The sequence below is a fragment of the Phyllobates terribilis genome, unplaced genomic scaffold, assembly GCF_046119375.1.
Source record: "Phyllobates terribilis strain yellow unplaced genomic scaffold, ASM4611937v1 Scaffold_4484__1_contigs__length_60445, whole genome shotgun sequence".
Classification (NCBI taxonomy): Eukaryota; Metazoa; Chordata; class Amphibia; order Anura; family Dendrobatidae; genus Phyllobates; species Phyllobates terribilis.
The window spans coordinates 37644-60446 of NW_027367235.1; the positions used below are offsets into that span (position 1 = coordinate 37644).

The window sequence follows — 22803 nt, forward strand, 5'->3', positions numbered from 1 at the left end:
TCTCTTGGTACATCAATCAATTGATCATCCCTTAGAGCTTCATCAGAACTTGGTATAGCATACCTTGGTCTAGGTATTGAAGAGAATCGTTTCTCATCAAAAATAACATCTTTCGATTCTATAACTGTATTAATAGAAACCGAGTCATTAGGTTCTATAACATAGAACCTATAAGCCTTGGAATGCTCAGCATATCCAACAAAGATGCAATCGATCCCTTTTTCACCCAAAATTTTTCTTTTAGGGTCCGGTAATCTAACCACGGCCCTACAACCCCAAACTCGCAAAAATGACAAGTTAGGACGTTTCTTATACCAAAGTTCATATGGGGTAGTCTTGTTCCTTTTATTAGGAACCCTATTTAATAAATAGCAAGCCGTTAACATGGCTTCTCCCCAGAACCCCTCGCTCAATCCCGAGTGAGATAACAAGGCATTTACCATCTCCTTAAGAGCTCTATTTTTCCTCTCGGCCACACCATTTTGTTGTGGTGTATAAGGAGCCGTAGTCTCATGAATAATCCCCATGGACTGGAAAAAGACCGGATCATAGTATTCACCACCTCTATCCGTGCGTAAAGTTTTAATTAAACCATTTTGTTGTAATTCAACCTCAGTTTTATAAATACGAAATCTATCTAAGGCCTCGTCCTTCGAATGAAGCAAATACACATAACAAAACCTAGATGCATCATCTATGAAAGTAATAACATACTTTTTATTCCCTAATGATGGTGTACCATGCAAGTCACAAAGATCACTATGAACCAATTCAAGAATAACAGATTTCCTAAATATACTTTTACAAGGTTGTCGAGTTATCTTTGTTAACATGCACGTTGAACATTTTCCAATGTTCCCATCAAACACAGGAATTAAGTCATGTTTCGCCATATCATTCATCCTCTTATAGTGCACATGTCCTAAACGAGCATGCCACAATGATGAGTCATTCATACTCGTCGAGGACCTACAAGCACTCGACGAGGACATAGCAGCACTCGTTGAGGACATACCAACACTCGTCGAGGACATAGCAGTGCTCGTCGAGGACATAAAAGCACTCGACGAGGACATAAATGCAGACCCAGAATTCTGCGGTACTCCGTTCAAATTCATCATGAACATACCATTATTATAATATCCAGAACCAAAATACACTCCACATTTCGACAGAATAAATTTGTCGGATTCACATACTTGTTTAAAACCAGGTTTGTTTAAAACTGGCCCAGAGATAAGGTTCTTCCGTAACTTAGGTACATACAAAACATTACATAACAACAAAGTTTTTCCTGAACTAAATTCTAGCGACACACTTCCTTTGCCTTCCACGGGAGCGTAATGATCATCCCCCATGTAAAGAACCGAACCGTCATCCACTGGTACAAGCGACTTGAACCAGCAACGATCCTTGCAAACGTGTGTAGTGGCGCCAGAATCTATCCACCACGCGACCGCATCATCCTGCACATAATATGCCTCAGAAATCAGTGAAACTGAATATTCAAATACATCATTCAAATCACTTTTTAGATTCTGACCTTGCGCTCGGGATTGATCCGAAGACCCTTTTCCCGAACCACTTGCGCTCGCGTTCACGTGCTTCTTGCCAGACCGGCAATCCCGCTTGAAGTGGCCTGTTTTGCCACACTTCCAACACTCGAGATTCGGTTTCTTGTTAGAACCGAAACTACCCTTGTGGTTATTGGGAGCACGTTTCTTCCCTTTGCCCTTGTTAAAGTTTTTGCCACCCTCTTCGATCATGTTGACCGAGGGTCCAGCAATACCTTTGCCCTTTCCCTTATCATCTTCCGAAGCCCTTAGGGACTCCTCGATGTGAATATGGCTACCAAGTTGAACTAGTGATAGTTCATCTTTCCCATGCTTCAGAGTATGTTTAAACTCTCTCCATGATGGAGGCAATTTATCGATTATACTCGAAACAGAAATGGATTCATCCATTTTCAAGCCATGCTGAGTGAATTGTCCGAGGATCCGGAGGATCTCGTTGAATTGCTCCATGACAGAGCGCGAATCAACCATCTTATAGTTGTTGAAATCGCTCACCAAGAATTTCTTACTTGATGAATCCTCTGCCATATACTTAGATTCAAGGGAATCCCACAATTCCTTCGCAGACTCAACATTCTGGTAAATATCGAATAGGGGATCAGACATACCGTTTAAGATGTGCCCTCTGCAGATGTAATCATCGTTCTCCCACTTGGATCTACGCCTGATTACTTCGATTGGCTCATCCTCCACTATATCGGGCATTGGTGTAGACAGCACATACACCACCTTCAGCGCCGTCAGCATGAAATGCATCTTCTTTTGCCAGCGGCGGAAATCCTGGCCTTGAAACTTCTCGAGCTTCCCAAAGTTCGTGGTCATCTCCTTGATGGTGCTACCTCCAGCCATTATCAACAGCAATTATCTTGTTCGTTCTGTTGGTCCTTCTGCGTCTTCGTGCGATGTTGTGATAATCCTGGAAACCTTCAACGGATCGTGTTTGTTCACTTTCCGAACAAGATAATTCGACCCTATAGAAATGCCAGGGTTACACGAATTCCTTGCGGGGATAATCCGAGAAGGGACAATCAAATTCAGGCATTTATGAAATTTGATCTGAGAAGTCGAGCAGTTGTTCGTCGAAATCGTTCTTATTTCGTGCTCAATCTCGTCTCCTGTATATAGAACCGAAACCCCATAAAAGTAATGGGTTCACCACGAAACAGAGTGGGCAGTTGAACAGCTAAAAAACTGAATTGGCGGTTGGGCAGTTATACACCCACGTCTGGTTGATAAACCATAAATCACAGATACTACTCGCCGAGTATCTTCATAAGGTGCTCGTCGAGTACCTGTTGACGGCCAAAAGATACGTATAACAAATAGTCTCTGGGAGACCATCTGCTCGACGAGTATCTCTCCAAGATGCTCGTCGAGAACCTATACACCATGCTCGTCGAGAACCTCGACGACCAAAGTATCTTTCCAAAATATCCGTCGAGAACCAATCCAACATGTGCTCGTCGAGGACCTCTCGAACACGTGCTCGTCGAGGACCTCTTCAACATGTGCTCGTCGAGGACCTCTTCAACATGCTCGTCGAGGACCTCTCGAACGAGTTCGTCGAGGACCTCTCCAACATGCTCGTCGAGGACCTCTCGAACGAGTTCGTCGAGGACCTCTCGAACGAGCTCGTCGAGGACTTCTCGTCGAGACCCTCTTGAAGCGCATCAAGAGCACTGAGAACCTCTCGAGCGCATTCCCCTCGACCCTGTTTCATAGTTGTGATCGATGAACCGTTAGCTCAACAAGCGTGCACTCCGCACTAACCCAGACTTGTTTCCGAGCCTCACGATAAACCGCATCAGTTCTAGTAAATCACATTACGACTAAAATGAATTGATGACACTAAAATCACCAACAAACTTTATCCTTTCTTCTTGTGGATTTGCCTTGGGTCAAAAGTTCCACCATGGGTAATTACAAACTTTGCAATGCATTCGATCTGCATCTTCCTCCCCCTAGTAAATCATTCAGTTATAGAAACAGCAGTCAATAATCTCAACCGGCAACCCCAAACCCTTAACCAGCTTCTTTGTGTTAGCAAAATTCGTTGAAATCTTGTTGTCCTCCGAGAGCAGTTCTTGTATGAAATCGCATATGTCGACTATTAAACATATTGAACTCTGATGCCGACACTTGATATCCATCATTTTAGCAGATGCATAAAACGGAGAGTGTTTGCTATTACCAGGTCATATTTCTTGTTTTGCCGCTCTCATCATATCAAAAAATTTATGAGTTTCCGCATTCGGGAGCTCATCTTCCTGGGGACTACTTCTGGACCGGCAACATCGAGAATTATTCTTTGAGTGGAACCGAACTCAACCCTCTTGACATCCTTTTCCGGTAGGGGAGGGGGATTCAACACGGTCCCCTGGTCATGAAAAACTCATACTTGGTAATCTTTCACAAACCCATTCTTCAAAATATTTAATTCAACATCATCAGTATTTCGATACCTCTTATTACTACAAGCATGCTTAAAGCAGGGGCTTTTAATCTGTACTCCACTCATACAAGTTGGATGACCTAAAACAAATTGGATAAACTCTTTCACTTTCTCATGAAATCCTAGGATTAACAACCCTCCCGTGAGTCTCTGATACATCCAACTACGGTCTTGATCCATTTCTGTAGCGTGGATAATTAGGTGGGATTTTCACATCTAATTGTATTCTCTAGTTATATATATATATGAAACTCGCATTTGTTATCTTACATCTAATCACATTCTCTATTCGTATTCTCTAATTTATTTTGTTATATTACATGTACACCAAGAATTTTAATAATTTTTAATGTTTTCATTATTTCTAACAATCCTAATTCTCATTTTTAATATCATATTTTATTAGTAACAATCCTTTATTTTCACAAAAATTGTATATTTAAAAGAGTTTTAATATTTCAATTATATCTAAGTCTAACAATCATATATATTCACAAATATTTAGAAAAATTCTATATATAAGCCTATATATTTCTAGCAATCCTAATTCTCATTTTTAATATATTATATTTTTATTTCTAACAATCCTATATATTCACAAAAATCCAATATCCAGAAGAATTTTACTAATTTTAATATTTCAATAATTTCTAGCAATCCTATATATTCACAAATTAAACTAAAACAAAATAAATTAAAAAAAGAAAAAAAACTAACCTGAGAAGAAGAGAAGTCGGTGTAGGAAGAGAAGCTGGAGGTGTCCGGAGGTGGTCGGGAAGGAGACAAGGTGGCCAAACCAGAGGAGAAGAGAAGTCGGAGGTGGCCGAGAAGGAGACGAGGTGGCAGGAAACACTGGGGGAGAGGAGGCGCGGTGACTCTGGGAACCGGAGGTGGCCGTAAAACAGTGGTGAACGCCGGGCTGGGAAGGAGACGAACGAAGGGAGAGAAAACCGGGGGAGAGGGAGACGCGGAGAGAGAGGAGAGAAAACCGGGGAAGAGGCTTGGCGAGAGAGCGAATTTGGAGCGATGAAAGTGATTTTAGGGCAGGGAGGAATTTGGCCGCCGTTAAATAGAAGAAGACGAGTTAGAGACGGAGTATTCTGTCGCTAATCCGTCGCAATATTTTAGAGTCTCGCTATTAGCGACGGATCCTAATAGCTCGGGCATGGCAACATTTAGCGACAGACTTCACAAGGTACGTTGCTAAATTTGGGGGGGAAATCAAGGATTAGAGACGGATTACCAAATCCGTCGCCAATCCCTTCTAAAACTTAGGCGGGCCTTTTGCCCGCCTAATTTAGCAACAAATTAGCAATTGATTTATTTAGACTGCCATTTTGCCAGTAACGTTAGCGACGATGGTTTCCCTTTCCGTCGCAAAAATTTTCGCTATTTAGGATATTTAGAGACGGAACTGAATTCCGTCGCTAAAAGGTTATTTTCTAGAAGTGTATGGATATGCATAAGTTCATATATGCGTGTGGACAAATGTGAAAAAATTGAACCGGCCTGTAAAAAACGCTTCAAAATGTAGATAAATTGTTGAAAAACTATACAGGGCTGGTCCGGACCAAAAAGAGAGAGAAAATACTATGCAAATTGACCATTTGCGTTAACTCGGGCCATAGTAATTTGATATGCTTTAGACCTGAAATGACTCAAAAAATTCAAACTTGAACCAAACTCATTCAACCTAATTGTCAGATCTAATACACATGCTAGAAAATTGGAAAGTACAACGCCATGCTCATATAAGTTCAATACAAAACTTATGATTAAAGTCTTTCTTTAGTAATACTTATAGATATATAGTACTAACAAACCAAACACACCATGACAAGTGATTGAACTACAACAACAATTTGCCCAGTATATTCCAACTAATGAGGGATTTGGATAATTAAGATGTATGTATCCATATCTCACACAATACTGTATCCATATCTCACACAATACTAGAAGATATTTCCTGACATATCTAAGAAAACAAAACCAAAAAAATACACAAAATAGTTACAATGTAAAAGTTTCATGACAAATTCATTAGAAACAAATTAAAGGAAGATTAAACAGAACCATGTAAATCAAGTAACATTTCTCGATCCTCATCTTGTCCTTGCTTTACGAGCAAGAACCCCTTTTTTCTTTTACCTTTGTCCCTTCATAATCTTATGTCCTGAGCTATGTCCTCTAAGAACCAGACTGATCAAATTCTACTTAATCATACATTCGATTGGTGCATTAGTTCTCCCTTGTACATGGTCAAATTAACGGAGTCGACTTTCGCACATCTTATACTAAGAACTAGTAGTTCCCACCTCATTTCTAACAACTTCGTTTCTGATTTTGTTCTTCTTGGTATAGTCGTACATCCATAGCAATATTATCATCTCTGCCACCATTATCATTTGCTCTTGAACTTTTTTCATAGGCCAAAACGTTGCGTTGTATAGAGTTTGAGCCTAACTATCACTATAGAATTTACACTTTAGTTATATAGGGATCTTTTTGTCATGCAATATTCTAGAAGTTCCACCCCATTTTAGCTAACCCATCTAATTTCGGTGTGTAATATCTGAATTTATCCCACTGACATTCTACATAACTGTCCTAGATACTTCAATCTATCCTTCTGCATGTAGCAACCTTTTCTAATGAGTTGTACCTCTTCTCCACAACCCACGCCTATACTAAATTTGAACTCAACATACTTTGTCTTCACCTTGCGCACCCTAAGGCCTCTTGACTCGAGCATCTCCCTCGAAACCCCCATGACAAATGACTGAACTCACTATTAAAAAGAGAAAATGTTATGTGAAAATAATTATACAAATGAAAATATTGGAAATGTATAGCAGGGGGAGGTCTGCTTGTTCTAAGGGGCCGCAAAGAAGTTTGACTTATTTTAGCTTTAGTTTGTTTTATGGATTTATTTGTTCTAACCCATGTTTCTTATAAGACTTGTTCGTTGCTTTCTTTTGGAGATTATGGTTAGACCCATTAGTGTGGTTATATAAGTAGATGCATGTTTCATTTTCTGAGGCGTAAGTTAAATTCATAAAAAAGTGAGTTCGATTTCGGTTCCTTTTTAATTGTTTTGGTGACCTCCAATTTGGTTTGATTGTCAATATTGTGTTGTATTTAGTTGGCTCGAGGTGCTTCATTCTCAACCCGAGTAGGAATGCATATGGACTCTTGCGAAAATAGCATGAAACCCTTTGTCGACCATAGGTAGAATCCTATTGTCGTCTTTGAACTTTCAAGTAGGTTAGGTGGACTCTGAGCCCTATATCGATTGCTTATACAGTGACTTGTCAAACCATGTCCATTCCTACCCTACATACACCCCTGGTTGAAACATCTTCACCCGAAAATCCTAATTCAGTCGTTTGTCCTTATGTAACGTCAGAATCTCGTTCTACTAGCAACTACCTCGCACCAACATCTACAAGGATCCCAGTGAACGCCATCAACGAGCATGTATAAGTTTATGCATACACGTATGGACCAATGCACAAAAATCAAACCAACCTGTAAAAAAACAATTCCAAAAGAAACGCTAAAAAACTACCGAGAACTAAACGGGTTTGACCCGAACCCAAAGAAGAAGAAAAATAATGTGAAATTGGTACGACTTAGAAATATACTTGTGAGTCATCAGGTAGTAATTCAACATATTTCAGAACAAAAATGACCTTCCTAAACTACACCTGAAGGCACATTATAGGTTCAATACGGAATTTATTATTATATACATGAGTATTAATCAGGTGGAACTACATAATTCGTGTGGAATGTGTGAACTACAGTAACACACCAATGTATTACTGGAGAATGCACCAGTGCACTACTTGGAATGCACTTGGTAGTGCACCAGCAGTGCATTCACAAGTCACAACTAAAAAGTGCACCAGTAAACTATCAGGGAGTGCATCAATGCACTACTAGAAAGTGTACCGGTAGCGCACTTAGTAGTATGCTAAAAATAATCTGCACTGGTGCAGTCCAACATAATGAGTCCGCACAAAAAGATAATCCCGTACCAGAAGTATCTCCTTATATACATATCTAAAACTTACAGATATGAGAAGTATAAATGGAATTAGTGTCACACAAGCATAAGTCATCACATATGAATAGTTTTATCTTTAACCTGCAACATTCTCATATTAGTAATCAATCCTGTCAAAACGGGTCAAAACAAAAAGAACCGACGGAATATACACATACAAGGTGCGAAAACGGAGCTTTCTTTTGCTTCCAACACCCCGTGAACAAAAGTTGCAGACACGTGAATGAATATGAACTTCCAAAAATGAAAAGAAAACAAGAGAATCAGTTCAAGTAACAACACCTCATCTGATTCGAATTCTACTTATCAAAACTGTAACTCCATTGTTGTTGAATCAACTCTTCTCCATATCTTTAGGTTCCGTATATATGTCTGTGCACAGGCGCGGCTTCTAGACCTCTTACCACCTCCTTCCATGGCTTCTCCACAACCACCATGGACGTCGCTGATAAATGCCCAACAAACAAAACAGGATTGCTGAAGCTGAACAACTCCGAGTTCTGGTTATGGAGCTTTCTTTTCTTGCCGCTGAAGCTGGTATCCAACTCCAGTGGATGCTCGAAGTCAATCAAACACATAGCCCTGAAACAAAAAGAAACTAAGTATATAAACCAGTGGTGAAGGTAAGAGAAGGTGTTGAAGGAGATGAAGGTTAAACCTTGGAGAGTAAACGATGACAGATAGAGAGGTTGCGGATGGAGGGAAAGACAGCCCGATGACCTCTCCGGGGTAATTCTGGAAGCTTTCAGGTAAAGATGAAGTGTTTCTTTTTGAGAGTTTCCCCCACTGCTTAGCTTCCACGTCGAAGTCATGCACGTGGTTTAAGGATGTTGTGATGATCAAGATATTGTTGTAACGAGGATGGAAGCCCGCTGCAGTTACTGATGCTCCGTCCAGTGTCGGTATGAACCAGTGTTGTCTAGAAACAGAGGGAAAAAAACAGAATTAGAAAAGACATGATTCTCCCCATGGATTGTAGAAATCTAAAATTTATACCTTTGAATCTCCAAGTTGAAGATGTATATATCACCGTAGCAATTAACAGCCGCTAGCCACTGACCATTGGAGCTGATTAACATTTTCACTATAGGGGGTTCAACTGGAGACAAAGCCTCGTTATTATCATCCTTACGCCGAGGCGTCAAAACGTATGATAACTTGGATGTTCCTGCATCAACTACCTGTAACATAAAAGATATTGCGCAAAAAAACTTATTAGATCAAACATCATGGACATTGTATTAAAAACAAGATAATACATAGACTTGAATGAAATATTCAAAGCCTTTAGGGAATTGTATATGCCATAACAATTGAGGCTTTGCTGGTTCAACAGGTGACAAGCAAGATTTACAATTTTATTTTTTTAGCAGGAAAACCACGTTTATTTGTCGATGTGCATTATTCCTAATTTAAACAAGCAAAACCAGATTTTGCTCCAGCTAATAATGCAGAATATGGGTACAGAACTTGTCTACTAATTCAATTTCTTGCACAGCAAACTTCAATTTAACTATGTAGAATACATTCTTTACAAATATTAACTTTGTCTTCTTTTTTCTTGACGCATTCTACACATATGTCACAACATACGGAAAAGACCTTGAAAGAAAACGTAATACTCGGATATGGTTCCAACAGTTAGAATAGATCAAATTAGTAGTTATTTCTATCTTAATTCAGTACTTTATGTTAGAAGTGAATAGCAGTCTCCTGGATTTGGGCTAGATGAGTCAGTTAATACAGTTTCTACTATCCAATTAGTAGGTTAGTGGTAACAGCTAGTAGGCAGCCACTAGTCAGTTATCACTAGTTCACTTCAGTATTTAAGCCTTCCTATAGTCTCTCTTTACTCAGATTATGATTGAATGGAATACAGAAAAATAGAGATTCTCCTCAATTTCCTAAATGTTAGATATTCTGAGATACTTGCCCTAGGTGGTTCCTTAAAGGTCAAATCTGATCGTATGTGGATTCTGTCAATCATACAGAATGACCATAGCAATGTCAGAAAGGAGAAGAAACAGATAGCAGCACTCACATGTATTAAACTATCGCGACCCGCAACAATAAGCCGTGAGGAATCCGGGGTAAAAGCCATAGACCAAGCAGACGGCAATTTTGATGGAAGTTTCTTTTTATTAATACTCCAACTAGAATTTTTCGACTTCTTCAACTCAAATAAGCTGATGCGTACGTTACTAGAATATGAAACCAGTGAGCCGGATGAAGACATTGCACTAGAAATGATTCTGCCGCTGCAATTAACTCGTGACACTAACTTGGTTTCTGTAGGAGTAGATACCTTTCCAGCAGAATATCCATTTTTTACGCAGATAGATAATATATCAATACTAGAAGCTCCTTGAACTAGAAGCAAAGGATTACTGTGGATAACAGGATCAAACACTAACTGTAATGGCACGCGTTGTGGGGCCGGGCAAATATCATGAGGAGAAAAAGTAAGGAAATCCTTGGCAGAGTAGGCAAACAATTTAGTGTCATCACCAGCTGAGATAATCATAGGAACTCCAAATCGTGCCCATTTGTGGTAGCTATAGTCATGGGGCTTTTCTTTTCGGCGGAATTTCTTTTCCTTCTTATCAGGTAAAGGAGCTGCAAAACAAAGTAGAATATATATTTATAATGTATCCAGTAATGAGCAATTTTAAGAAGTGAAGTAAAGAGACAGACCTCCTTCGGTAATTGGAGTGACTACTGCCAATGCCCTCACGTCATGAGTGTGAGATCTAACATCACCAACATATACCCATTTATGGACCACTTCAGCAGGTGATCTAGCAAAGGGACTCGAGCTATTAGCACTCTTAGAAAACTTGTAGAGTATAACCTAAAGGAAATCAAACAACATTTTTCACAGTAAGGCTGTTAGGAAGGTGAGAAAGTTTAAGTCCCGTAGTGCAATCTGATTGTGATATAAGTCAAACAAACATGTCCATATGAAACATAGAAAGGGCCCATTACCTTGCCATCAGAGCCAGCAGAGAACACTCTGTTATGAGATGGATCCACGGCCAAAGCATTAACATCTCCCTTGTGATGAGAATGAGCTTGCAAGAGAGTTCCTTGTTCACTGTCCCAAAACTGAACAGACCCTGAACTATCCCCACTTACTAGCATCCCAGACCTAAAAAATTTGAAATTCAGTTGTTAACCTTCATGTTCTGACCACAGTTGACCAGTTGAAAGTTATATCCCCTACCTAAGAGCAAGGAGTGACCAAACACATAGTTCAGGACCACTGCCTCGACCTCCAAGTCCAACAGTTATCCTGTATCTTTCGTTATACCGTTCTGCATCCCAACATCTTACAAACCTGCATTAGTTATTTATAAGAATGCTCAAAACAAGAAGTATGGTTGGCTATTGAAAAGATCAAAAAGAAAATATAACACACCCATCACTGCTTCCAGAAAAGATCATATTTCCATCATGACTCCATGTCACACTGAGAGCGCGTCCTGGCAAAAGAATGAAAGTTAAGACATTAACAAAATAACTAGCAGAATAACTTGATTAAGGTCAAAGGTAGGTAGACCTCACCGCTGACCCTGGGCAAGGATTTCTTATATATGAACTTATGAGCCTCTGAAACAGAATACAGTCTGACACAACCATCATCACATGCAAGAGCTACACAAGGATTTTCGACTGATGATCCATGAAGCTCAGCTGGACTGTAATCATCATCATCATCACTTGAACTGCTTCCACTGTCATACTCATTGCTATTATTATCAATAACAGTACCATTGCTATTACTCTGTGACTCACTTTCATCATCATAGGTTGTTTGCTTATCACAAGGTTGCACTGCCATCTGCCAAATTGATGTCCCTATGGAATCTAGAGCAATCTGTAAACAAGAAAAAGATGCTAATTTTACAAACAGATAGAATCAAATGTTGCAAGTTCATACATCAGTACCCCGATATCTACATTATATAAGTAGACAAGAGCATAGCCAACCTTCTGCCGCAGATTACGAAGATCCCATTCGGAAATCGAACCATCGATACTGGACGAGTATAGCCGACCTGATGGATCACCTCTCTTCTCAGACCTACACCAAACTAACGACGAAACTCTGGATTCTGAATTCTGATCCCCGTGTATCGTCTAACAAAAGGAATCATTAGTGAATTAGCGATGAGGTCCATGAAAGAACATGAAAGAAACAAATCAAGAGACAAATTAGTAGTACCAATTGACAGTGCCAGCCGACTGAACCTGGAGTAACAAGCCAAATTTCGACGGTACCGTCCTGGCGGGCGGCGGCGACTCTAGAGCCGTCGGAGCTGGTGGTTAAGGCAACAACCGGCGTTGGTTTCCAATCAACTGAGCTGATTCTGTGCACCGTATCCATCGGTATGGCAAGCACCGTGATAGACGTTTGATACCGATCAGCTCTATGCTTTAGGGTTTAGAAGCCTCCGCAACCATGACATGAATGGGGAGATAGAACATATACGAAGATGACACAACGGCGATGCAGAACGCGTTCAAATTTCGTATAGGTTGGACCACTAGGCCCGTTTTTCAGATTTGGGCTCAGTCCAGTTACAATTGGAAAAGATACAACTCTAGGGTGTTTTTTTAAGTGACATTTTTAACACTCCTCTATCAAATAATTATCACCCTACTTTTATAAACTAATTATTTAACCCCTTTTATATGGAAACTCTAAAATTATCGTCTATGTATCATAATTTTTTGTCATCAGTAAATATTTTTTTCAAATTTATTATCATCAACACTTAAATTTATTATATCAATACTAAACTATTTTCCAAATTTTATTATCATCAACACCATTTTTTGTCATCAACACTTAAATTTATTATCATTAACAAATAATATTCCAATTTTTATTACCATTAACAGAATTTATTGTCATCAATACTTAAATTTATTGTCATCAACAAATGATTTTCAAAATTTTATTATCATCAACACTTAATTTATTGTCATCAATAAATTATTTTCAAAATTTACTATCATCAACACAATTTATTGTCATTAAAACTTAAATTTATTGTCATTAACACTTCAATTTATTGTCATCAACAAATAATTTCTAAATTTCATTGTCATCAACACAATTTATTGTTATCACTTAAATTTATTGTCATCAACAAATGATTTTCTAAATTTTATGGTCATCAACACAATTTATTGTCATCACTATTTAAATTTATTGTCATCAACACTTATATTTATTGTTACCAACATCATTTATTGTAATCAACACTTCAATATTTTATAATTAACAAATGATATTCCAAATTTTGTCGTCATCAACACAATTTTTTGTCATCAACAAATAATTTTTCAAAATTTGTTGTCATCAACATTTAAACTTATTGTCATCAACAAATGATTTTATAAATATTATTGTCATCAACACATAAATTTATTGTCATGAACAAATAATTTTCAAATTTTATTATCATCAACACAATTTATTGTCATGAAAACTTAAATTGATTGTCATCAACAAATAATTTTTAAATTTTATTGTCATCAACACATTTTTTGTCATCACTTAAATTTATTGTCATTAACACTAAATTTATTGTCATCAACAAATGATTTTTCATATTTTATTGTTATCAACACAATTTATTATCATCAACACTTAAATTTATTGTCATCAATAAATGATTAACTACATTTTATTATCATCAACACTTCAATTTATTTTCATCAACAAATGATTTTTAAATTTTATTATCATCAACACAATTCATTGTCATCAAAACTTAAATTTATTGTCATCAACACTTAAAGTTATTGTCATCAACAAATCTATCTATATACCAAAGGAGAGTCTTCCTATTTATGTGTCGGTCTGATATTGAAACAGCTGACAAGCCGCTCCCACATTAATTTCACTTAAAATTCAACATTTTGAGCAAGCCAATTCATCGTCCATATCATTAAAACTATTAATTTCCACTAGCCACATCATTAAAGCTACTAATTTATATATATTATTTATGAATATTAAAGATATCTCTTTTCAAAATTTCTCCTTAATTTTAGCTAATTCTCTTTCTCTTATTGGTCCTACTATTCTCCCTCATTTAATCTTAATTTTTTAAAATAAACTACCATATTTATAGGAATAAATTGTTAGGATAATTTTAATTAATCTATTTAATTTATTAAATGTAAATGATTCTTCTAAAAAGAAGTTAATTATTAAACTGTTTAAAAGTCCTTTTACAAATTTATTATTATTCATTTTTCAAATATATAATAATATTTTAAACATATATAGACATATATTTTAACATACAATAAATATTATGAACTATATTTCTTCTCTAAGAATCAAACAGCTGACATGTAATCTATATATATTATCTATATATCTATAGTTATATCCATATATATACTAAAGGAGAGTCCTCCTGTTTATGTGTCGACCTAAGATTAAAACAGCTGATATTTTATTCCACGTTAATTTCAATTAAAATCTAATCTTTAAGGATGCCACATCATCTTACATATTATTAAAGTTATTAATTTTCATCAGTCACATCATCAAAACTATTAATTACATACATTAAAAATATATATCAACAAAGAATCAACATATTTGTTGAGGTTTATTTGCATATACATAATCTAAAATCAGCAAATTGAATGACATATCTAAGGGTGTCAAACTAGGATGGCAGGGAGTTCAATAATAAGACATCTTGATGGGTTTCTTTGATGTCATCATCACAACATTTCATATCTTGTGTCATTTTAAGGAAAATGTCAAAGTTCTCATGAACAGTCATAAAGGTTTCCATTTTGAACGTAAATAACTTGCAAAGTAGAGAAATTCTACTTGGTAAGGATTTAGTCAAATATAGAGCCCCTAGAGCTTCCCATAAAGCCTTAGATTCAGTGTGACTTACCACCTGACAAGCTACGTCGTCAGCTAATCTTATCACAATCTTTGAATAGGCAAGTACTTTGAGTTCGTTCTTCTGGTCATCAGTTGTGCCAATAGCCCATTCCTCAGATACGACCTTGTATCATTTCTCATGAAATAGGATAGCCTTCATCTTGAGGCGCCACATCATGAAATCCACATTCCCATCGAATGGTTTCAGCATGTAGCTATCTGGCATCACGTACACCAGAAAGTGTTTAGATACGATTTTATTTGATGGTACAACAGAGCAATTAACAAGCAATAATCAGACAAGAACAAGAAAGAAAACAAGTTCTGTTATAAATTAGGATTTAAGTGCAAGTACACACAAACCCTAATTTTTAGTGTGATTCAAGCTGGACTAGGATTAGATCCAGTAACACAAATCGCAAGCTAAACACGCAGTAGAAGATATATCAAGATCAAGTATCGGAGTCAGCAAACACAACCTGGCTCTGACACCACTTTGTTATCGATCTTAATCCAGTATCAGTCAAACATAGACAATCGCAAGTAAAGAAATTGAAAGCGAATAAAGACACCAAGAACGATTACACGGTTCAGACTCTAAGCCCTACGTTTGCGGAGCCTCAGGGGGAGACTCGGCCCAAGCATGCACTAGAAACCAGTTCAAGGTTCGGTTACACAAGAATAGAGCGGCCAGGACGATCACTGGATACACATCAAGAGAGAAAGGCAAAAACAACAAGAAGAACAAGTAAAGGAAGAGATTAAAAAAAATATATCGACTCTGGAACTTCAACAGGGAAGCACCAACTCAGAGCCACCAGATCTCAACACGCCACCTATAGGTTGAAGGATCAACACCACGAGCGTCACCGGAATCGAGCGAGAAGCTCAACTTTTATTCAAGATCGCCTTTAGTTCTCTCTGTTCTCTCTCTTTGTAAATGGTGGAATGAATGGGTGAAGTGAAACCCTAGCTTGTGAACAAGTTTAAGTACCTTGTCCAGAAACTTCTCATGAGCTAACACACAAGAGTTAGATCCGTAGTAATGGGTTGTTCCCTTTTATTCTCACCAAAGGCCCAAGCACTCAGTAGTGCCATCCAACCGGGCCTAAACCCGGGGTTGCAACTAACTGGGCTTTAAAGACTTAAATGAAAATCCCTACTAGCTCAATATTACACGTGAACTAACAAACCTTACAAAACTTAGATCACATATATACAACAATTGTCATAAACAATTGATTTTCTATTTATTTTTTTGCTATCAACACTATTTATTGTCATCAACACTTAAATCTATTGTTACCAACACTTAAATTTTATTGTCATCAACAAATAATTTTATTGAGAAAACTATCATCTTTGGTTATAGTTGTTGGGTGTTGCTCAATTTCTAGGATAACACAAATTACAAATAAAAGCTAAAAGCAATGCATTATACTAATATGTGATTAGTTGATTACCAACATAGTTGATCTCGGTTACACATTTAAGCAAGCAAAAACATGAGGGGAAATTGAAGACATAGACTACAATTCTTATGTGCAATGTAAGTGATAGCCGTAATTCCGATGGCACCAAAGGAGGTTTTGAGGTGACTTTAGAGGCGTTTTGGAAAAACTTAGTCGTTAAATGAAGCATATGAGGCATCAGACAAAAGACGACGAAGTGAAGACGAAGACGCGTAAGAAAGAAGTGTTGAGGAGCTAAGCTGAGTTAAAAAGGTCGTTCTCCTTACTCCGATGTCCTATTGAGGTGATTCCAAATAGAGGAGTTATACATTGAAGTCTAATATGTTCCCTCCAAAATTGAGCATAATTAGAATTGTTAGTAAAAAGTTATGGCGATTTTACTGAGTTGTTGCAGGAGGCAACAGAGATCCAATTGCGTTTGTGGTTTGTAGACCGCGGTCGCGCCCTCTGAGTAACTCCCAAAGCTTGAAATTCTTTGTAACAACTTCCTCTTTATGGATTTGAAGGATTTTTTATGTTACCATTTTGAGAGGGGAATTTATATAGATATTCTAGGGTTTTGACCATACATTCCTTTATATTCTATCATACTCTCTCTAGGATCTTATCTCTCATTTTTTGAAAACACTCTCAATTTTTGTATTTGACTTTCTGAAATCTATGAAAAACTAAGCACCTTTTGAGTTCATATTTAAGTTCTAAGCATTGGAATTGGTTTTTGTGGCAAGATTCTCAACACTTTTGTTCAATTTTGATTGTTGAATTGTTTCTTGATCTCTTATGCCTTTTGTTGCATTGATTTATGTTGATTGTTCTAGAGTAGCTAACTAGATATTTTGATATTTATCATATTGCTAGGATTGATAATTCGATTCAAAGAATCTTTCCTTTCATTAGAAAGGAAAGATTCTAGGCCCTAAGCCCTACGTTTGCGGAGCCTCAGGGGGAGACTCGGCCCAAGCATGCACTAGAAACCAGTTCAAGGTTTGGTTACACAAGAATAGAGCGGCCAGGACGATCACTGGATACACATCAAGAGAGAAAGGCAAAAACAACAAGAAGAACAAGTAAAGGAAGAGATTAAAAAAATATATCGACTCTGGAACTTCAACAGGGAAGCACCAACTCAGAGCCACCAGATCTCAACACGCCACCTATAGGTTGAAGGATCAAAACCACGAGCGTCACCGGAATCGAGCGAGAAGCTCAACTTTTATTCGAGATCGCCTTTAGTTCTCTCTGTTCTCTCTCTTTGTAAATGGTGGAATGAATGGGTGAAGTGAAACCCTAGCTTGTGAACAAGCTTAAGTACCTCGTCCAGAAGCTTCTCATGAGCTAACACACAAGAGTTGGATCCGTAGTAATGGGTTGTTCCCTTTTATTCTCACCAAAGGCCCAAGCACTCAGTAGTGCCATCCAACCGGGCCTAAACCCGGGGTTGCAACTAACTGGGCTTTAAAGACTTAAATGAAAATCCCTACTAGCTCAATATTACACGTGAACTAACAAACCTTACAAAACTTAGATCACATATATACAACAATTGTCATAAACAATTGATTTTCTAATTTTTTTTTTGCTATCAACACTATTTATTGTCATCAACACTTAAATCTATTGTTACCAACACTTAAATTTTATTGTCATCAACAAATAATTTTATTGAGAAAACTATCATCTTTGGTTATAGTTGTTGGGTGTTGCTCAATTTCTAGGATAACACAAATTACAAATAAAAGCTAAAAGAAATGCATTATACTAATATGTGATTAGTTGATTACCAACATAGTTGATCTCGGTTACACATTTAAGCAAGCAAAAACATGAGGGGAAATTGAAGACATAGACTACAATTCTTATGTGCAATGTAAGTGATTGTCGTAATTCTGATGGCACCAAAGGAGGTTTTGAGGTGACTTTAGAGGCGTTTTGGAAGAACTTAGTCGTTAAATTAAGCATATGAGGCATCGGACAAAATACGACGAAGTGAAGACGAAGACGCGTAAGAAAGAAGTGTTGAGGAGCTAAGCTGAGTTAAAATGGTCGTTCTCCTTACTCCGATGTCCTATTGAGGTGATTCCAAATAGAGGAGTTATATATTGAAGTCTAATATGTTCCCTCCAAAATTGAGCATAATCGGAATTGTGAGTAAAAAGTTATGGCGATTTTGCTGAGATGTTGCAGGAGGCAACAGAGATCCAACTGCGTTTGTGGTTTGTAGACCGCGGTCGCGCCCTCTGAGTAACTCCAAAGGCTGGAAATTCTTTGTAACAACTTCCTCTTTATGGCTTTGAAGGATTTTTTATGTTACCATTTTGAGAGGGGAATTTATATAGATATTCTAGGGTTTTGACCATACATTCCTATATATTCTATCATACTCTCTCTAGGATCTTATCTCTCATTTTTTGAAAACACTCTCAATTTTTGTATTTGTCTTTCTGAAATCTATGAAAAACTAAGCACCTTTTGAGTTCATCTTGAAGTTCTAAGCATTGGAATTGGTTTTTGTGGCAAGATTCTCAACACTTTTGTTCAATTTTGATTGTTGAATTGTTTCTTGATCTCTTATGCCTTTTCTTGCATTGATTTATGTTGATTGTTCTAGAGTAGCTAACTAGATATTTTGATATTTATCATATTGCTAGGATTGATAATTCGATTCAAAGAATCTTTCCTTTTAGTAGAAAACTCTATTTGCATGAACTATTTGCTAGTGCCTATAGGGTAGAGATCTTGAATTTATGTCAAGTATCGACTATTTGTCAATGGTATTGCATGAACCTACATATCTGATGCGGGAGCACCTCTACTTGAAGTTGATTTCATCACTAGATCAAGAGACAAGAAACTACAAGAAGATGGCTTGAAGACCTTAATATCATTTCCCATTTTTAGCACTTAAGACTATTGCATTTTATGTGTGTTTGGAAGCCGTGTGGCTTATGTGTTTTTAGGACATTTAATGTGTGTTTTTAGGAGACCAAGGGGCCGGCTAGTCCACCTATTTAAGCCTCCCTTGTCTTCATTATTTCGGTTAGTTCAAGTTTATAAAAACATTGTGTTGTTTTTCTCCATTGAAGAGAGAGCTTTGAACTCAAGTGTGTGATGAGTGATTGCTTGCCTTACTCTAGATGTTTTGTTTATGTCAAACTTAGATGATTTGGTGTTTGCAAACTCATAGAGCTCCTCCTTGTGCCTCCTCCATGTGAAGGTTGTGTAGGGTTGTAAGATTGAGGTTTTGTGTGACATTGCAACTCGGTTTTTGGACATTAATGCCTTGGGTCTTGTTGTTGATTGCACTTGGTTTCAATCACATCTATCTCGTCCTTTTCCCTTCCAATTTCCGGGTTGTTTTGCATCCTTTTCAATTCTGTTTTTCTTCAATTCTGATTTCTAGGGCTTGCCGCCCCTTTGATTGTTGATTGCTTGTTGTTGTGTGTTCCATTTGAGGTCTAGATCGGCTACAGCCCATGTAAGGCTTCATAAGTGGTATCAGAGCCATTTGGCCTCATTCATACCTTCACAACACCGAATTTTCACCATTTCTGACTTGTATTGCATTCTGATGCGTTTTGCGAGAGTTCTTAAATGTGCGAGTGATTGTGTGCAGGTTACACCTAAGAGGACGACCTGAATTGAGGAAAAGAAAGGATAGTAGGCACGGTTGAAGCCTTGTCAAACAAATCGTCCATCTACTCCATCAATCCAGCCCAAAACTGAGATCAACCAAGATCTACCGGCCATTTTCGGTTGAAGTTCATCCCATGTTCTTCATGTTCTTGATGATCTTGATTAAATCCTGAAGAACACATTCAACTGAAGGCTGCACGTGATAGGGACAGTTGAGGGGACGAAATTCCAAAAGAAAATCAATTAATTGCCTAATCTGAACCACCTCCCCACTCCTAGGTAACCGTCAACCACTTCTCCCTATAAATCCGGCCTGTTTTGATTCTGATTTGCACGTGGCCTTGAAGCAAGAATATTCCGAGTTTATGCTTTGTTTTTATTAGTTTTTCTTGTAATTAAGTTAATTAAAGTCAAAAAAATAAAAAATAAAAACAAGAAAAGCCAAGGTCATTTAAACAAAATCAGGCTTGACCGAGTAGAAAAGAAAACGTAGAATATAAACCGGGTCTAGGCTTTATAAACCGGTTATTACTTCAAGTCCGAGTTAGTAAGTCAATATCCAGGACGGTTTGAAGCTTTGTAAACCGGTCCAGCCCTCACTCCGAGTTAGTAAGTCTACATCAGACCAGCTCTGTTCTGTTCCTTTTTTTAACCCGGCTCCTCTCTCAACCCGGGTTAGAAAGCCTGTAATCCAGCAATACACTACGGTCTAAGGAGGCGAACCGGGTTCGTATCCTCCAGAAACGAACAAAGACTCCAGAACCGGTTTGTTTAGTCCTTTCCGAAGCAGATTTGAAGAAGGAGAAACAAGGAATTGCCAAGAGCCCTTGAACCTACCCTATTGCCTTAGCCACCTGGTCCTTAACCCCACATTCCTCAAGGTTAGACAAGGCCGAGCTCCTTCTTGACTCAATCCAGGTTTGGATCAAAGGTAATCACCTATTCTAAGGCTAAAATTTTGTGCTTAAACACTAGGTTGCTTTCTCATTCTAGCAATCCGAGAGGAGTGATTTCTTTCCTTTGATATCAATTCTGATTTTAGTTTTGTGTAGTGAACATGCATTGAATTGAAAGGTTTGATCTTTACAAAGCAATATCAAGTTAGGGAAGAACAAGCAATTGGAGAGTTGTGTGAACAAACACTTGGTTTGGGAGACACTTGAGAGTTGTTATTATCTCTAACTTCACATATTCTGTGTTTGTTTTTCTTTGATCATGTCTAACTCTAGGGATTATGAAGAAGAGGGCCAATGCTAGGAGCCCCACACCCCTACAACCGGAGGTTTATAGCATCCTTAAGAACCTCACGGATAGTATCAAAGCCCTCAGTGCTGATGTAAACGTCCTTAAGAGCCAAGCAGCCCCTCACCCTACTCCACTTTTGCAAGCTCAACCTGATGATAATCTCGCTACCATAAGCGCTCGATTGGAAGCCTTGCACTCCAGAAGTATGAGAGCTCCACTTTTGCAAGCTCAACCCGATGATAATCTAGCTACCATAAGCGCTCAATTGGAAGCCTTGCGCCCTAGAAGTATGAGAGCTCCTCCCATGAAGGAACAGAAGATAAATGAAGACAACCTCAAGGAGGACGAGCCAAGTAACTATCAAGATAAGGAGATGGTTAATGAAGGCAAGGTGGAGATGAAGTTGCCATTTGTTGATGAAGAAGTCCATCAAATTGGTGGCCATAGAAGCTCAAGTCCTCTACAACCTTGTAAGGATCCTATGCATCAAGCAAAGGCGAGCAAAGCTAAGGACAAGTTGGCAAAGGAACGGTGCTTGAAGTGTTGCATTATAAGAGCTAGAAGAAGTCCTCCCCTCGGCTTGACCACATTGAAGATTCGAGGACGAATCTTTTCTAAGGAGGAGGGAATGATGCGGGAGCACCTCTACTTGAAGTTGATTTCATCACTAGATTAAGAGACAAGAAACTACAAGAAGATGGCTTGAAGACCTTAATATCATTTCCCATTTTTAGCACTTAAGACTATCGCATTTTATGTGTGTTTGGAAGCCGTGTGGCTTATGTGTTTTTAGGACATTTAATGTGTGTTTTTAGGAGACCAAGGGCCGGCTAGTCCACCTATTTAAGCCTCCCTTGTCTTCCTTATTTTGGTTAGTTCAAGTTTATAAAAACATTGTGTTGTTTTTCTCCATTGAAGAGAGAGCTTTGAACTCAAGTGTGTGATGAGCGATTGCTTGCCTTACTCTAGATGTTTTGTTTATGTCAAACTTAGATGATTTGGTGTTTGCAAACTCATAGAGCTCCTCCTTGTGCCTCCTCCATGTGAAGGTTGTGTAGGGTTGTAAGATTGAGGTTTTGTGTGACATTGCAACTCGGTTTTTGGCCATTAAAGCCTTGGGTCTTGTTGTTGATTGCACTTGGTTTCAATCACATCTATCTCGTCCTTTTCCCTTCCAATTTCCGGGTTGTTTTGCATCCTTTTCAATTCTGTTTTTCTTCAATTCTGATTTCTAGGGCTTGCCGCCCCTTTGATTGTTGATTGCTTGTTGTTGTGTGTTCCATTTGAGGTCTAGATCGGCTACAACCCATGTAAGGCGTCATCAATATCTTTGAATATTATGCATTTGTGTTATTAAATCTTGGCATTTCCTTGGTTGTAGCATGATTAGGGTTTATAGGACTATTTGGACTAGTTACTATTTATGAACA

General features: G+C 38.0%; 1 protein-coding gene across 1 annotated transcript; it reads right to left on the reverse strand.

The window, feature by feature from the left end:
* Positions 1–8451: 8451 nt before the first annotated feature.
* LOC141249299 (uncharacterized) lies at positions 8452–12485 on the reverse strand. The gene is made up of 11 exons (XM_073669586.1): positions 12324–12485; positions 12089–12238; positions 11663–11975; positions 11517–11580; positions 11322–11435; positions 11084–11246; positions 10793–10949; positions 10140–10714; positions 9095–9279; positions 8757–9017; positions 8452–8680 (listed from the first exon to the last, which is right to left on the reverse strand). The coding sequence occupies exons 1-11, from the start codon at positions 12483–12485 to the stop codon at positions 8452–8454; spliced, it is 2373 nt and encodes a 790-aa protein (XP_073525687.1).
* Between the last annotated feature and the right edge of the window lie 10318 nt (positions 12486–22803).

What these genes read in the sequence shown, in the direction of transcription:
- LOC141249299 (XM_073669586.1), bottom strand. Translation starts at nt 12,485, where the DNA reads ATGGATACGGTGCACAGAATCAGCTCAGTTGATTGGAAACCAACGCCG. An exon ending in TTCGTAATCTGCGGCAGAAG is followed by an intron (nt 11,976 to 12,088) that starts GTTGGCTATGCT and finishes TCTTGTTTACAG; the next exon opens with ATTGCTCTAGATTCCATAGG. An exon ending in ATCCTTGCCCAGGGTCAGCG is followed by an intron (nt 11,581 to 11,662) that starts GTGAGGTCTACC and finishes TTCTTTTGCCAG; the next exon opens with GACGCGCTCTCAGTGTGACA.